The sequence below is a fragment of the Sphaeramia orbicularis genome, chromosome 1 (genome assembly GCF_902148855.1).
Source record: "Sphaeramia orbicularis chromosome 1, fSphaOr1.1, whole genome shotgun sequence".
Lineage (NCBI taxonomy): Eukaryota > Metazoa > Chordata > Actinopteri > Kurtiformes > Apogonidae > Sphaeramia > Sphaeramia orbicularis.
The window spans coordinates 31,706,256-31,722,933 of NC_043957.1; the positions used below are offsets into that span (position 1 = coordinate 31,706,256).

The 16,678-nt window shown below is 40.4% G+C and overlaps 1 protein-coding gene across 1 annotated transcript in view; it reads left to right on the forward strand.

Moving 5' to 3' along the window:
* Positions 1–1,666: 1,666 nt before the first annotated feature.
* crebbpa (CREB binding lysine acetyltransferase a) overlaps positions 1,667–16,678 on the forward strand; it is a 53,581-nt gene continuing 38,569 nt past the window's right edge. The window contains 2 exon segments of the mRNA XM_030135641.1: positions 1,667–2,564; positions 14,094–14,827. Of these exon segments, the coding sequence (XP_029991501.1) occupies positions 2,477–2,564; positions 14,094–14,827 (822 nt within the window). The 5' untranslated portion in view covers positions 1,667–2,476.

Sequence of the window (16,678 nt, forward strand, 5' to 3'; positions counted from 1 at the left end):
CTCTTTCATTTTATCCTCTTTTTCCCCAGTTACGTCGAGCATTTATTGCACGACTACATATAATGCAACGCACATGACTGTTCAGCTCACTAAGGTTACCTGGTTTAATCAGTAGAGGATATGTGCATTACAGGGTTTTTGCAAGGGAGAGAAGTGATCATAGAAGAAGTCTAGTGATAAAGTTAAGATATGAAATCAGTCAGATTCACGAGGCACAAGTATGTGGTTAGAACAATGAGAGACAAGCGAAGAGGAATAAAGTGTTTGTATTAAAATCATTGTGGCAAAACTGCATTGCCTAATCACTCATTTAAATGGTGTCAGCTCTACATCTTGCCATTGTAAATTTGCTGGTAAATTCAACCCGTATGTGTTTTCAATTACACTGGGACAAAAATTTAGAGAAGGCTGTTTGTTTCTAAATCATTGTTTTTCATATGTTCACGAATGAGATGTATTATGTATGTTTTGTGCACATCACTCATGTATCATCTATCAACACGTGATCATAATCTGTACACATTTGCACAAAGCGCTCAGTGTTTGTACATTTGCAGTTATTTTATGTCACATATGTTTTTTTTTTTATACATGTGCATGTGTCAGATTTGCCAGAAAACAATGAAAAGAGACACGTATTAATGAAGCTGATTCAATGTGTGTCTATTTGAGGAAGTGTGAGTGTTAAGATTTTATTACTCTTTTTTTTCAGTATGAGAGAAATAAATTCTCACAGCCGAAAATAGTTGAGTGCACTGTGAAGTAAAGAAAGATTTCTGTTCAACCATGTATGCCCATTGCAATGTTGCTGTGTTTCATTAACGCTCACTTGTTTGTTGGCACATTGAACATGATGAAACAAGATGGAAAAAATATGAGGCCATATCTTCCTTAATTCACCCAAATACTCATTGCCAGATTAAGGAAAGGTTAGTAAATTGCATTGGACACATACTGGTACCCACTTTTAGCAGTAATGATAAAGACCATAATAAAAACCATAAAAATCACCACTAAAAGACAGACCCTGAACTGTGAAAACAGAAAATAGAAATCTGTCAGTTGTGGTAATTTCATTGTCACTGCCTGTTGAATGCTGCATGTTATTTGCACATTGTTTTTTGTTTTGTTTTTTTTTCCCTGTAGCAGTACTTAACTGCTGAAAGGATTAATAATTACAAAATTCTGCACACTCTTTGTGAAGCAGAAAATCATGTTAATGTTAGAAGAAATCCAAATATTTCAACTTGACATAGGGGGTGAGAGTACAGCAAAATTGTTTTGTCATTTTAAAGTTAAAAAAGATAGATTTTTTAAATGATAACAATTATGTTAAATATGAGATGTACTGAATTAAACGTACAATTTAAGGTTTTATACCATTAAATACGTATTTTGTTATCTAAACATACAACATAAGCAACTGAACAACATTAAACTGCACGCGAAAATTGTGAAAATGTACAATTTATTTGTAGCTCAGATTCAATACACATGCAATGACTAATTCTTAACGTGGCTTCTAAAAGAATGCGCTTGTGTATTGCCTGCATAAATATCCAATGGTGCTGTAGCGCCCCTAGCGTTTAACAGGAGCGGTGTTTTCACGTAGGGCGTGATTGCGCGGCCCCTCCCCCTCCACAGTCGATCTGGAAAAGAAAAAAAAACTTTTTTGTATCGAAGGAATCAACAGCCGCCATCTTGTCGTGGCTCGGAATTAGGATTTCGGTCCAACGCTGACTTTAACGTGGAAATCGAGCATCCTTACCACGATATGACAGCGTCCTTCCCCCGAAAACGAAATCTTAACGTCGCCTCGGAGACATTTTGTGCGAAAAAACGGGAATTTGATCGGTGGTCGTCGGGCAGAAAAGCTCCGTATATCTGATTTCCCCTTCAGAGTGCGGCGATTCAGCCCCTGTCGCCGTTCGGGAGCAGTATTGTTTACCGTGGGCAAGCGGAGACAAGATCGTGACTTTCGAAGTGATTTGCAAAAATACGGCATTTTTATGCAATTGTGCATTTTTGTGGAGCTTCGCGCGATTTTTGCATGAAGAAATTTGACGTCACGCAAAATGGGTTGTTTGAACATCTAGAATTTTTCACCTGGAATGCAACAATTTACCTGATTATACTAGATTGATATTTTGAAGTTCGATTTTTACATGGGGAATATTTTATTTTGCTTTATTTAACGATAATAATGTGGGTGTTGGGTGTTGGATTATCATGGGGTGAATGGCGGTGGCGAAGCGGGGCGCTATTGCATCTCTTTTGAAAGACACACTCATAGCAAGGAGTAGCTAACGCTAACAGTTAACTTAGCTGGTAGCAGGCAATTAGCTAGCTATTAGCCAGTTAGCTAACGTTAGCAGGCTGCCAGCTTGCTAATGTACATAGGTTCGGCCTGATAGAACAACTTCCCTTTTAAATCACAAAATCTAACTTGAGCAACCAGCCGGAAAACACAACAACTATGGCTGAAAACCTGCTGGACGTCGGACCTCCCAACTCAAAGCGGCCGAAGCTGAATTCACCTGCCCTGTCAGCGTCTGATGGACCAGGTACAGGCCTCAACTTTGCACGCATATGTAAACACCGATATTAAGATTTTCACTTAACACTCCTCCCACTAGGCCTTGAAATTCATTGCAGCATAGTTTAAAGTTGTCAGTTAGCTAGGCGTGTTGACCTGTCCGGCCTGTCAGTAGTCGCTGATATGGCTTTACTGCAGTCTAGTGGTTATCCTATGTGGGTACTTCCACCGTGCATATGCACCTAATTGTCAGTTTTCTGCTGTCGGTACACATAGCAAACGTCAGATCAGTCCATTGCAACTGTGTAGAGAAATATGACGCAATGGACCTCGGCAACACGGCAAACTAACACCGTGATAAACCATTTTCATCAAAAAAAAGTAATCACCGTGAAGTCAGCATTGTATGGATGTCCTGTAGATCTATTGCTTGAGACTGTTTCGATCTTGGTTAAAGGGCTTTTGATAAACTAAACCATGACTATCCACGTCCTATTGATGTAAAGAACTTTTGTTTAACTTATAGGTGCTCCCTAACGTGAACAACCTGCACGAAGTTGTACTGTGAAAGATTTAATTCACTGATGAATCCTGTAGAAGACAACTTTCTATCTTATAGTTTTATCACGTTCAATGTGCAAAAACAGGTGTGGCTTGCACAGAGACCCAATAAGAGTCTTAATTATTTTATACACACTAATTGCAGCGCTAGGAGCACACTTACACTGAAGTCATATGTTACAAACTCTGATGCAGTACTTTCAGCCATGAAGATGGATCTGATATAGGTAGTCGAATTGCTTGGTTATCACTGCTAAGTGGCTCAATTTATTTGACAGATTCCAAGTTATTTGTTGACTTTAGTGTTGACATCTGAATTTGGCACTATTTGCAAATTACATTTATGCTGGTGGTCATTACCAAAGATTTCAAAACATGAATTAACAAAAGCTCAGTCTTCTGCTTGGCCACAGAACCCCCAAGGAAGCATATGATCCCATGAACCAAACTGGATAGCACTGGACAGCCATTGATTTTGCTTTAAATATTTCATTTGCTGAAGTTCTTACTGATTACGTCATGGTTTTTGCATGGTTGTCTGTGAAATTTTACTGAAGACATATTGTGTAGTAATGAAATATGCCTGAGACAGAAATCTGTGACGAAATCTGTATACATGTTCTGCTAAAGGTGGATTTATGAATGCTGTTTGTGAAGTCATAACCATTCAACATTATATATTTAAAGTGATATAATTAGTGCAGTTATGTGTTATATTCTTAACACTTTTTACAACTTACAGCTGATAATTGAACAAATCAACATATTGAACAGTTACACACATTTGGAAACTGAAAACACTGAAAAAAGGTTTCCTCTTAAACTGCATTTATTTTTCAGCAGATTGTATGATGAACTTTTAAGTTCAAAATGGCACTCATGGAGCACAAACCGCTTCCAATGTTCCACAGCCTTGGAGAAGCCTTTTTACTGTCTTACTTTCATACAAAAACAGAAGAAAATAGTCCAGTTCTCTTTGTTGATCTGTTACAAAAAATTAAAGAGTTCATCCGTAGCCCATGTCCATCCTTTGAAGAAGTTTTATAAAAAAAATAAATAATAAAAAATTAAGGTGACGCAATTTGGTTAAAGTCATATTGCAATTTATGTGGAGAATGGTATGATTTGTGGTTTGAAAATCTTTACTTGGTTAGCAAGGAAAGTGCACAGAGTACTGATAATGTTGGAAATTTCAACTCAAATATACAAACTTGTACTAGGATAAGAAATACACAAACTTTAAAACAATTATAAATTAGCAACTTCCGTTTCACATGTTTTATATAATTCACCTCACTGCATTGTCAAATGAGTCACCAGCCTTTACATATATATTATATGGATTTGATTAATCGTGCAGCTGTTAAAAACAAATCTGTGCACTACTTTTTTGCTGCTCTGTGAACAGATCTACTAGTAGTAATGAAAAAATAACCTGCATTGTCTAAGTTATAACTAGCAAAAGTGACCATTTACCTAAAGTTAGTCATTAGTTTTATGTCACCACCTAAATTCTTGGTGTGTGGATTAGAGGGACATTCAGGAAGACCTAATTGCATATATAGAATGTGATATTCATAATTATCTCTTCATTAGCATTTCATTGCACAAAAATGAAAACTGCTTTTGTTATTTTAGCTCAGACCCAAGATTTGTGATCAGGTGAAAGTCCTTTAGAACATCACATGTAAAGGTTGCAGTGATAAGAGTAGGACAGTTTTAGCTCAACAGCTGACTAATAGAAGCTGGTTTTGTGTCATACTGTGTAATGTGTTTTTCTCAGAATTTATGTAGCTCGCCATCAGAAAGAGCGTATTAGCTTAATAAAGCTAACACCAACTTTAATAAACAGAATGGTGTAAGAATGTTGGAGGAAATGCTCAGTCCTCTTTTTTAATTTATATTTGCTGCTTTTCATCAATACCGTAAATGTAGATGTAAATATGTAACTCATTGTCACTGATGTAATTAATGTTTTAAGGCAATAAAAAGTCAGTGATTTAGAATAGAAATACAGACAGGTGTTGCTGTTGAAACAATACACTATTCCATCCCGTAGCATTTCTCATAACTGGAGAAGTTTCAGCCCATCGCTTACTGGAGCTTTGCAACTTGCATCTTGTCTCATCATGAACCTTTGGTCTGAACTTAGTTTTAGAACAAGTCATTTATCTTTACAGAGGAAGCAGGACTCAGTTCACCATGTTATACTACCATTTTTCTTCAGTGACTGAACAGGCATCCAGTTTTTCTTTGTCCTATTTCATAGCAGGTGTCATTCAGCATTTAGGTCTTTGAATGTGGACCAGAGTTAATATCCCATTAACTAAAAAGTTAAGTATGGACAAACAAACATTTGTCCTAATGGGAAATGCATGTTTTTGTGTCCACCATAGGTGAAAGTGGTGGGTGTTTAGTTTGTTGCATTTCACAGCTTCATCACACGATTCCACTGAATATGACCCTCCAAACCTGTAAATGAAAAGATTAAATTGTCATTCACTGTAAAGGTGAGTATGAGTGCCATAAAGGTTTTATAAAACTTACTGATGTCAAACAGGCACATTTTCAAAATTTAAGAGAAGTATCTTGAATATCTAGCAGCCCAGTGTTGCTCTCTAGTTTGTGAAAATAAAACCAGTACGATATGTTACTTCCTTAATCATTAGTGATGGCATATTTAGAACCTGTTGAAAATTAAGTACCTGCATATTTGAAAAGTAAAAATATGTCAAATGACTACTTTCCAAAAATGTATGAAGTTAGCTTTAACCTACTTCCATGAAACACAAGGTGTGATGCGTTTGGCCCTTGGGAGTAGTTTGGTCTACAGTTATCTACCAAGAATATTGCTTTTCAATTGTAGTGTCGGAAAGTAAGTGTTAAATGTGGGTCATTCAAGAATCTTAGTCATATATAATAATGCTAAAGGATCATATAACTCACATGAACCATGTTATACTCTTTATACTCTTTATTAGTGATGCCCTGATCTGGATTTTTTTTTTTTTTTTTTGCTTCGATCTGATTTTTTTTTTTTTTTTTTTTATATGATCAGTTTTGCCAGTATTGATTCGATACCGAGGCTTTGCTGCAGCCTTGTAGTTCTCATACTTGGTCACATGATACTTTTGTAAGTGACAAATCAAATTTGTTATATTTAAGTGAGCCCTGATGCTCCCTCCTCATGCAACTGCCAGTTTGCACATCTTGCAAGTTGCTGCATGACTTTCGTTGCTTTCCAAAGTATTCCCACACAGCGGACATGTTGTGTGATGTTTCATTTTTATTTATGGAAGTCGTTAAGCAGAACCACGCTGAAAACTTGCGTGAAAACTGGATCCAATCCAATCTTCTACAAGAATCCAAATCGGCAACCGATACTGATTTTTAGATTGGATCGGGACATTCCTACTCTTTTTAGGGTAAAACGTTAATATGTATTTGTAGTCAAGTAAATTTCTCCAGAGTAACACTCATGTCCATTGTATAGGACATGTTCTTTGAGCTTGATTTTTGTCTAATCTGCAAGAAAGATAAGTTGGACAAACCCCAACAGTCAACAACAATGAATTACAACGCCCATCGTACAAACCAGAGGTACCACATGTCTCCAGTGATCAATCATTAAACCTTCCCTGCCTCCCCTTTATAGTTTTGCCCAGTTGCAAATGGGACCTGGGAACCCCATGGGACTGTACTGGGCAGCGTTATTGTCAGCCATAAATTACTATGGATAAAGAGTTAGCTGTCACTTTTAGTGGTCGTCATGCATATAGCTGTGTGAGTAGTACCCCTATGTCCTAACATTTGGCTTTTGCCTTTTGCAGTAGAATCCAGCTTGAGCGGCTCATCCCATGCTGCAGTTTAAGGTAGCATGTTTTGAGGAAGTGATAATATAATTATGTGTGCAGCTTGCAGTGACTTTGTGCCTTGTAGTTTCTAGATGCAGTCATGTATTTTGTGCACTTGGGAAGGGGTTCTTTTTAATTGCTGTGGCAGAGAGCAAACATGTGCCCCCTGTCTCTCTATTCAGGCCATCTGTCACCCTGCACGGTCCCTGGGCTCCCCCTCGCCCCTCTGTCCAAAAGCAGTCTACCATCAGTGGGCAGGTTTAATTAAAATGCTTTGACATTGTAATGACTTATTTCAGCTTTGGACAATAACTAGTTACTAGAATTGTTACCACACACCCAATGGTGCTTTATTCTGAGAGGTGGCCTTTTGAGCATCATCCTCAGAAAACTTGCTCTCTGTAACTAGTACCTTCTTTCTCTTGCAGTCTAAAGATGTTTATGTGTACATGCGTTTGAGACTGTAACTAATGAATATTTTATACATTCAGTGTTGAGATCTTGTAGTTCACAGTCATCTGTCAGCGATGGCCATTACAGTGAACACCCTTCACTTCCTTCGCCCAAGTGTTCGCCTGTCACTGCACAAATGGTACTCTTAGTGTCTATTGGCCCGACAGTCGGCTCATGACGCAGCCGCTAATGGAACCATTTATGCTCCTGCCTGCAGGCAACCAGAAAACCCTGGGAAAAAAACAGGGTGTGCAGCAGAGTAGAAACAGGGTGATGAAGGTCAGTGTCTGATCGCCTGCTCCTCTTATGGCATACATGGCCTCCCTTTTTTGCTGCACAGGCAAGTTTCTCCAAAGACACTACTTGTTGCAATTACCAGAGCTTGTGCTCAGCTGACTTTCCCTTACTTTTGTGTTTGCTGTTTTCACTTAGATCGTCATTGATGTCTAAGGTAGAGGATAAAAGATGGCTGACATAATTGTCCATATAGACACTGGAAATCATTTTTTTGTAATATGCAAAAAATTGCTTTTCCATATATGTCCCGACTGTGAATTGACTTAATCCAAATATTTTGTCAGCATTTCTGATCTGTACTCAGGTACTTGGCTAGAGAACAGAAATCTGTCCAGTAACTTGAGTTGGACTTGAAGTAAAGCTTTGCATGATGTTAAAGACTCCTGAATCTGAATTTGACATATTTAGTTATCTGGCCAGCGAATATAGCACAGCAACACATCTAGTATGTAAGTGTAATATATGTTGTAATCTGTGAGAATGAGGAACAAGTGTTTGAGCATAGATATTCATGGAGGAGAATATTCAAGAAGATAAGGTGATGATCTTCCACTGAAATGCATATATCATGTTATCACTCAAAAAAGCAACAAATGGGAAGGAATGGTGATAGACATTATATAGTGAATGACAGTGAATGCAGTCTAAATCAGTGTTTTTAGTACAGCCTAGTCTTTGTTTTGACTGCCTTTTCTTTTAGCTGTTATGAATAGAAGTTACCTGTATTTAAGTCCAGTAGTAATTATGAGTCTGCGAATCTATAACGCATGGAGAAGTTAAACAGTGATTGGGAGGAATATACAGATGAGATGATGACAAGATATCTGGACAAGTCGATGAGTATGAAAAAGGTATTAATTGGGCTATGGCCTTCAGTCATCAGGTCTCAACCCCACCTGAAAACTTTGGAGAGACTTTGGTCAAGTAGATCAGTGTTCACCTCCACCATCGTTAAAAAGCCTTATGAGGAGGCTGTGTTGTGGAGGAAAGGATTTCATCCCTCACAGGCCTTGAGAATCAATGCCAATGATCACCCAAATTGTTCTGGAATCACTTTGTGGCCCAACATTCCATTTGCAAGCTGCTTGCAATTAATGCAAATAATAATATGATTATGTGCAGTGTGTTTGGCTGTTTCTTTATTGGGCCACTCTCAGTACATAAAGTCTGGCTTGGTTATCTTTAAACTTTTACATTATACAGCAGAATCTCATCAAGTAAAAATCCTTCTTGAAACTGTTATTGGAATAGCTTTCTTTAACTGGAATGTAAACAAAGCAGTTGTGGTTTAATACAGCGTAGCCACCACACTAAGAGATATTATTTTTTCCTGACTCAGCGGTTTTCAATTGTTTGTAAATCATTTTTATTAGGTAATGAAGCTGCTCTAAGTTTTTAAAATTCAGTCTCTGTGGACTTTGACAGATGATTTTCGAAATCTTGTCTTTTCAATATGATTTCCTGAATGAGAAAGTCTTTATGGTAATTGTACTGCTTGCATTTCAAAGAGACAAGTTTTATATATAAAGTAGCAAATAGTGTTTCAGAAGTTAATTAGGTGTTTTACTCTCTTTCTCTCTTTGCGGTACTGAGCAAGTGAAAGGACAGTAGGCCATCCTGTGCCTGTCCCTCTAAGGACAGACCCTCAGTCGAGGGGCAAGATGACAGACAGCCTCAGTCTGGACCACTGCCTTTGCAAGTATTTTTAGCAACCCAAACTCAGACAATAGCCACATGGGAGGGAAGGTACCATGAAAAAGTGGTAAGCAGTGCCACAATCAGGAACTTAAGGTTTGAGGTATAATGGAGCTGATAAAGAAAGGTTACACAGAAAGTAAAGTTTGAAATATGGTAGTAGTAAGAGATGATTCACTTTATTTCTGTCCCCTCCCCCTCCATGGATGGAACTCCCCAAACTGCATGTGGTGCTACCTAACCAAAACATTGCTTTGCATTTTTGGTCTTCAGCCAAGAAGCCTAGGGGCAAGATTGCATAGTGAGTGAGTGTGTGTGTGTGTTGGTCCCATTCACAAATGTATGCAGGACCATGCGCCCATGTGCTTGGGCTGAATGCTGCTGCTCTGTGAGCATTAGTGTGGCTGCTGGTTTGAGTGGAGTGATGGAGAAGAAGACGGATGGTTGCCTCAGCCTTAAACAAGCTGTCTCCACATGTAGCACCTGCTCGCCTGATGCCAGGGACAGACAGAGAGCAAGCATCGCAGGTCTGGGAGGCTGTGTTTACTCAGGGACGTACGTAGGCCAAGTGCCCTCATTAAAGGCAAGATCCCAACAGAATCTCAATGAAGCCGTCCAGGACCAACAGACGGCAAATGGGAGGGTGACTGCTGCACTCAGTCATCTCGGCAAGTCCTCTTCAGTCCTGTAGCATTAACGCTAGGACAATGTTTGTGACTGTCAATATCTGATAAGCTTGTTATGATCCGGTTTTTAGATAAATTGACCCCACTTATAAAGCTGTGCAGTGGGAACAAATTCCTGACTGCATTGGAGCTGCCAGCATATCATTGGAGCGCTCCTATTCTGTGCTTTCTTCTCTATCAGAGTTTAACAAAGGCATGTTCTGCATGCTTTTGGGCAGTCCTCAAAATGAACCAGCCAGGGGTACTGTTGGATGAAAAAAAAAATCCACAGGCCAAGCATATTTTTTTCAGCTAAAATTAATTGTGTTTTTGTGTCACAACTCTAAGTTCAATAGTCAGTGTCTGTCAGAAATTGCTTTGTCCTCCTTTTTATTGTTGAGTTTTTGTTTTAAAGGTTGGCTTACTCCTTGTAAACGTCCATATTGTGTCACATAATAGATATGAAATTAGTTAAAGGTAGCTAGCATCTCAATGGCAGCCTATGTTCTGCAAAGACTAGGGCTGGTATGATATAAATAATTGCAATTACAATTTTTCTTTTTATCCAATCCAATTCATGCCAGTAGTGAAGTGTAACTAGTAAGTATTCATACATACACAGCACACATAATGAAGATTGGCAATTGAACACTGAAGCACGTAAACATTTTTTTTTTTAATTTTTATTTTTTAAAATTTTTTTATTTTTTTGCTGTGTAGGCCTGCAAGTTTACATATGTAAAAAATTACTGATATTGGCAGTTGCTAGTGGAAGTTAAGTGGGTAAGGGCGAATAACAAGATACCTACAAGATATCTGCTGAAGCTTAGCTTAAAAAAGGCTTCAGTATAAAGGTTTGTTGAGGGGTTATTTGAAAACTATCTCTGGGTCAGAGTCAGAAGCAGATTACAGGAGGGCCTTTGCAGTATAGGGATTAGGGCTGGGTAAAAAAAATCGATTTAATCGATCTTAGATCGATCTCGTTTTAATTTTGCGTAATCGATTAATTGTGGATGAGATTGATTTTTCAGAGCAGGACTGGGAGTACGCGGAAGCGCGGCCGGCTCCGTCTTGCGAACCCCTGGGGGGCTTTCTTGGTATCGCTCGCGATGGCTCTGTCGCAGAAAAGACGTGGAGGAAGGGTGAGGAAGCACCTCAAACTCGAACCCGCAGTGTGAAGGAACGGTCTACCTGGCGAGTCGCGGAAGCTGGTCGTTCTTGGAATAATAACTTGGATCCATACTCTCACCTATGGCTGAGTATGGAGTTAGAGGAATAGTAAAGTGACAATGTCCGACCGATACCCCCCCCCCCCCCCCCCCCCAATGAGCAGAAGCCTCCAGCCATAAAACAGAATAAAGATGTAAAGATGACGAAGAAGTACATTCTAATCCACTGTAGAAACATGGCAATATGTCTGTCCTGATCATTATTTAAGAGCAGATTCAGCTATTTACTGCTGAAATGTCATATTTATTTCCTTTCTTATATCTATATTGATACAAGTATTGATCTGTTGCATGACTCCGCTACTCAGATAATCAGGTTACAACTCAAAATTGTACTTTGGTATCACTAAATTACTCTGAATCAATCAATTAATACTGAATCGAATCGATATCGAGTCAAATCGTGATTAATCGATTCAGAACCTTATGAATCGAAATCGAATCGATTATGGAAATTGGCCATGATACCCAGCCCTAATAGGGATGTGTATGTGTTAAACTCAGAATGCACAGGCAGCCTGCCCATAATTTACACTGACATGCAGTGAAGACTTTTAGATTGATTTTTTTTTTTTTTAATAACATTACTGTTTTGGTATTAGGGCTGCAATGACTAGTCAACTAATAGTGTACAGCAAAATTAGTCAACAACTAATTTAGTTGCTGATGGGTTGTGACATTGTTGTATGTATCCCACAGCATGCAATCTCATGCTAAACAATCTTTCACCATAGTCAGTTGAAGTAGCTCAGAGTGAGACATCTCACGTTTCCCAAATCTTTGATGCACTGACAGCACATGCACACTATCAAACGGGAACAAAAGGGGGAGTGGTAGAAGCCGGCTGAAATGAAGCTATGAGAAATAAACGATCCAAAGTTTGGGAACATTTCGTATGTGGCACAACCAAGAAAACTGCCACATGCCAGATCTGTAAACCGAGCCTGGTGCACCATGGGGCCATTTCAGCAATACATGAAAAATTGCAGAGGAAACACATTTTGGAAGATTTAGATGCACCTCTGTAAGGTAATTAGCTCCTGTGCTAGTAGCGAGCTTACTACTGTAAGTGCGTGAGTGAAGGATCATGACAGTTTAAAGAGTAATGTTGTCATTTTGTCTGACTATTTCATGATAAAAATGTATGCAGCGTTAAGAAGAGTACAGGAGCCATGGATGGGTTTTTGCAGGAAAGGCAGATGTATACTCCACACTACTGCTCTGTCAAAGTCAATTCTAAATATGAAACGTAGCAACCCTGCAGTAATTGTTCTGTTAATGATACTGTATGAGAGTTTGACAGTTACTGACTGTCTAATGCATTGAGTGTGTATGGGGCAATCATGGATAGGTGAGTGGATAAGAAAGGTATGGAGGTTGAGCCAGTGAGCCGGTGTGGGCAAAAGAGTGGATGAGTGAGACAGAGCCAGCAGTTAAGTTTCCCCTTAATTTTTCTTAATTTTGTTGTGGTTAAGTCTGACAGTAACCAATACTGTTCTTCCATTAAAGTGACCAGTGTGGAATAAATCCCAGTCTATCGTTCCGACGTCCATTCAGATGCTACAGTGTTTTATTATTGCAATTAATGAATATAATTAAGGGCCACTGTTTTTTGTTTTTTTTTTTGTTGCAGTTCGTCATCTGACTAGTTGATGACTAGTCAGATTATTGAAAATTTTTGAGGAATCAGGCTGGTTACATGTCAATGTTAACCATTTTACTTGCTGTTAGGCTGGTTTAGTTAACCCAGTGGTTCTCAACTGGGGGGTGTGCCCCCCTGGGGAGGCCGCAGACACTCTCCTAGGGGGCCTGAGCACAGGACAGGAGGGGGAAAAAAATCAAGGACTCACTGGCTATTAGTATGCAAGAGATGCAGCACATTCCCCAATGTCGAAATGGAAGCGGTTGGACTACTCCAGTGTTTCTCAATGGGGGCGTAAAGATCCCCTTGGCTTATGGATTGAGGTCCGTCATGTAATAGAGGCACATATAGAGCTATATAGGCCACCATGTCCTCCACATACAGGTTCACTGCATTACTTTTAGAATAATGACCCCCCCCCATTCCAAATGTTTTTGGGGATGGGGGGGGCAGCAGGACGGCTCATGATGCCGTTAGTGGGCCTTTGGTCAAAAAAGGTTGAGAAACACTAAGTTAACCCTTTTACCATATGGCAACACTGACAACATCACTCAACGTAATAGCATACTGAAAGTAGATCTTTTTTCCCCTCACTAATTGATTAATCAGTGAGGTAGTTTTCTTGATTGTCAAAAGCTCTAATGTGTGCACATGCACACACTTCCCATCTTTTCTCACTGTCTTAATCATTTCATCTCAAACGAGTCGTGGCTCCCTAGGCTTTCAGCATTATGCTCACACCTCTGGATGGTGTGATACAAATATGCCTCCACCACCCAGCAGGAGCCCCTAAGTGCTGCTGGATTCTCTCCGTTGTCACACTTTGTTTGTCAGCCAGTAGCGATGCTCTTATTTATTGTGGTTCTTTCAGTCTTGTGCTTCAGGGACAACGCCAGAGCTCACCATCATTTAGCATGTTGACTCATTAATATTCGGTGGCAGTTCATGTTTATTTACATATGAGCTGAGGTGGAGGGTTGGGTGAAAGGCTAAAAGGATATTTGTTTGGTTTTTTGACTCTGTGTCATGATTTGAATTGTGGATTTCGACATCTGTGGAGAAAGTAGGGAGAACATAAAGATGTATTATTAAACGCTTCTTGTGTAGCCTTTATTGCCACACACTCTTGAACTGTTCTTTTTCCTCTTTCTTCATTTCCAGAGCTTGGCACATTATCTTGGGATGATTTGGAGAATGACCTTCCAGATGAGTTGATCCCTAATGGTGGAGATCTCAGCCTGATGGGTGGGATGCCTTCGAATGGAGGAGCACCACCTGGAGCTGGTGGGCCAGGTGGCACCCCAGGGGGCATTGGCACTGGCGGTGCTACTGTTGTCCCAGATGCGGCTGCCAAGCACAAGCAACTCTCAGAGCTTCTTCGAGCCGGTAGTACTACCAGTATCACTGGGACAGGGCTGAACTCCGCTAGCCCTCAGCCAGGTAGTATGGGGCCTCAGCTGGGCACACCTCTGGGTAAAAGCCCTCTTGGCCAGGGCTCTCCTAATAACCACCCGTCCCCCCAGGCGCAAAAAGCAGGCACACCAACTGGAGTAGCAGGACAGAACAACAATGGTAATACTGCAGCCATGGGCTTGAATGCAACAGGCTTCAGCCAGGCCATGATCAACAATAACCAGGGTCATGCTGGGCTCCTAGCACAGGGAGGGCAGCCTCAGCCTGGGCAGGTGATGAATGGTGGTCTTGGACCTGGAGCGGGAAGAGGCCGGGGTGCAGGGGTAACCGGCATGCAGTACCAGGGACCGACAATGCAGTCAACAGCACCAGGACAAGGAGGTGCAGGAAGTGCGTTGGCAGAGACGCTCACCCAGGGAGGCCAGCAGATGGGAGCTCATACCTCCCTGAGCGCTGCACAGCAAGCAGGAAACATGAACAAGGTGAGTCACACTGTTTTCTTTCAATCGCCAACAACCTATAATCAGTCTTTGGGCAAGAGCATTTCATAACATGGTTCATCTCAGTGATTGATTATTTTTTAACTCTGGGCACAGATTGGAAGGTATAGACTGATAACTAAGGAGCTCAGTTATCTTAATTATATTTTCCCTATTTTCATAAAGTTGTCTTGAGCGTCAAACGAGTGAAATTTTAAATTAATAAATGTTTGGGAATTGTTGGTGATTATTTAGGCCATGACAAACTGAGGTTCTGAAAAATGACAAAACCAAGACACCAAAGCCTTTCAGAGCAGCAAGAAGGAGCTAAACATATACGCACAGCTCTATCTGAATACTCAACTCGTTGCCCCGTTGCTTCATTCAGTGATTCCTCCCTCTGCATTTTCAGCACTCACACCATTTATAAATGAAATGGCACACTCCGTACTTGGCAGCTGTAAAAGTCTGAAGAAGCTAATATTAACTGTGCTGTCAACTGCTCAGTCATTGACAAAATTAGTCCTATGACAGTGTGAGAGAATGCGTGTATTCACAGCATCATTGTCTGTTTATAAAATCATGCCACAAATGTGGTTTCACAGGAAATCTGTAGGAAGCCCTCGATTTTACTGGATGAGTGCCAGAGCCAAGACATTGAAGCTGTATGTAACCACAACACACAGGCTGATGCTGTGAGCTTCTGAGAATAGACTTGAAGTGATGGGGAATGGAAGAGTTCATGGTTCTCAAAAAGATTCAGTACACATGCTTTAACCACAAGATGGATTAAAAGCTGATTTGTGAAGGGACTGTCAGCATATGCCAGAGGTGGGTTAGGTGTGTGTTGAAAGCTCAGCTGGTCCCTGTGGATATCATGTTGCCAATAGCTTTAGAGGAAAAACCACTCATTGTGTGTGGCTTTCTCTGTTGTGCTTAAATCGCAGGCTGTAAATCTCTTTCTGTGTATTTATGTTTGAACGGCTGCTGTCATTCCTTCCCGCCTCCCCACCCTATGCTCCATTGTTATTGTGTAAGTGCAGACACTCCCCTTGCTTTCTTGGGCTTATTGGGTGGCTGCTTGCCCTGTCAGTCATGTAAAAAGAGGCAGGTATTGTAAACCACTTAATCAGTAAGAATGACAATGTGGAAGGAGGGAGGGAAGGCTGCTCGGCTGAATAGTCTGGCCTGGCAGCAGAGCCGTGACATGATAGTTGGCAACTGTCCTGCCCGCCGATGTGTGGAGTGTGTCAGAGAGTGGGGACTGAATGGGAAAAGTGCAGTGAAGGAGGAGGGGGGCATGCATTTGTGCAAGTGCGAATGTGTGTGTCCGCCTGCTCAGCTGTGTTGAAAGGCTGCCAGTGTCTGGTCGTCTCAGCTGGGTCTTTTTTATCTGGTCTGTTGGAGCGATGTCAACAGCCTAAGGGGATACAGCCTGGTCTGGCATGGCAGAGTCTGGTCTGCTCTCCCAGCAGCCATGTGGATGAGAGAGCAGCAGTGAGCTGATCAGCGTATAGAGCACAGTATTAACGCAGTGCATTTCCTCTGGTGCTGTGGAGGGGCTTGTATTGGCAAGAATCTGGCAATATGATACACATCACGATGCAGTAATTACGATTCAGAAATTTGCAGTGCTGTACGCAAGGGGATGAATGTATCTAAATTGGAATTTAGAAAAAAATTATATAGAACCCAAAATCATATCCATGTTTGCTGTGATGGGTGCCATAAAGAAGAATGTAAGTACATTAGAGGTGCAACAGTTATTTAGTTATTGGATGTCAGCTATTAAATTGTCAACTATTAAAAAGTCAGTTATTTTCATATTCAGTTCATTGTTTTAAACAATTTTTA